The sequence below is a fragment of the Ciona intestinalis genome, unplaced genomic scaffold (genome assembly GCF_000224145.3).
Source record: "Ciona intestinalis unplaced genomic scaffold, KH HT000827.1, whole genome shotgun sequence".
In the NCBI taxonomy this organism is placed as follows: Eukaryota; Metazoa; Chordata; class Ascidiacea; order Phlebobranchia; family Cionidae; genus Ciona; species Ciona intestinalis.
This window is the reverse complement of record NW_004191148.1, coordinates 1-1,203: the sequence shown is the minus strand read 5'-3', so window position 1 is coordinate 1,203 and position 1,203 is coordinate 1. Positions and strand designations below refer to the sequence as shown.

The window sequence follows — 1,203 nt, the reverse complement described above, 5'->3', positions numbered from 1 at the left end:
AGATTATTGCATACCATATAACCAGTGTCCTTCTACTGCTACAACACCCCAACCAACACCAGGTAAGAGTGATTATAATATAGAACACGTGGTTCACTTTTTGACAACTAGTTAGATTAGGTATACTAAACCCTTTAATGATTTAAATACTTGGAAACTTAAGCAGGTTGTTAGCATCTTATGCTTGGGAATTTAAACCTAATCAAACATAAGTGAAAACCAGATTAAATCTTTTTAATCGTTATTTTCTTTATTTTTAAATGACCAAAAGTGCACACGTGGTGAATTTAGAATGTAGTGACAAAATTGATTTCCCCCATGACTTTGACTCTAGCCCAAATGTTTGGGTTCGAAGCTTGTTGTTGCTACCATATTGGGGGTTTGTCTCCTTGGGCAAGATACTTACCCCAATTGCTCCAACCCAGTGGGTTGTCTACTTTCTCAGCCACACAGAAAGACACACCTACAAAGTTACATACGTGGTAACTCGTAAGCGAGCACGAGGTGTATAAAACAGAACACCCGTGTTATAACGACTGCTGTTGCCCCGCCATGCAAGGATAAATAAGTTACATACGTGATAACTTGTAAGCGGGCACAAGGTGTATGAAACAGAACACCTGTGTTATAACGACTGTCATCGGCTCGCCATGCGAGGATAAATAAGTTACATACGTGGTAACTCGTAAGCAGGCACGAGGTGTATGAAACAGAACACCCGTGTTATAACGACTGTTGTTGCCCCGCCATGCAAGGATAAATAAGTTACATATGTGGTAACTCGTAAGCGGGCACAAGGTGTATAAAATAGAGCACTAGCGTTATAATGACTGTTGTTGCCCCGCCATGCAAGGATAAATAAGTTACATACATTCTCTCATATTTATTTCTTCTTTGACCAATAAAATTCTGTTTTTATTACACATATACAATTTCAACAAAGCATGAATTTGTTCCAACAGTTTGTCCTGGCAACCAGATCCGTGTAGAGTGTGGTAGTGGATGCCCATTACCCACATGTGAAATACCTAACCCACCATCTACAGTGTGCTTATCAGTTTGTCGTACTTGTGTTTGTCCCACCAATACAGTATTGAATGGAGATTATTGCATACCATATACCCAGTGTCCTTCTACTGCTACAACACAACCAACACCAGGTAATTTAAATGTGAAACAAAGTTTCATACGTGGTAACTTGTA

The 1,203-nt window shown here is 39.4% G+C and overlaps 1 protein-coding gene across 1 annotated transcript in view; it reads left to right on the top strand.

Annotated features, from left to right (window-relative positions):
• The window catches only part of LOC104266076 (SCO-spondin-like), a gene marked incomplete at its 3' end in the record, with an annotated part of 3,294 nt that extends 2,134 nt beyond the window's left edge, over nt 1-1,160 (top strand). The window contains exons 3-4 of the mRNA XM_026839746.1: nt 3-62; nt 963-1,160. Of these exons, the coding sequence (XP_026695547.1) occupies nt 3-62; nt 963-1,160 (258 nt within the window). The remainder of the gene's footprint in view (nt 1-2; nt 63-962) is intronic.
• Nucleotides 1,161-1,203: the final 43 nt, after the last annotated feature.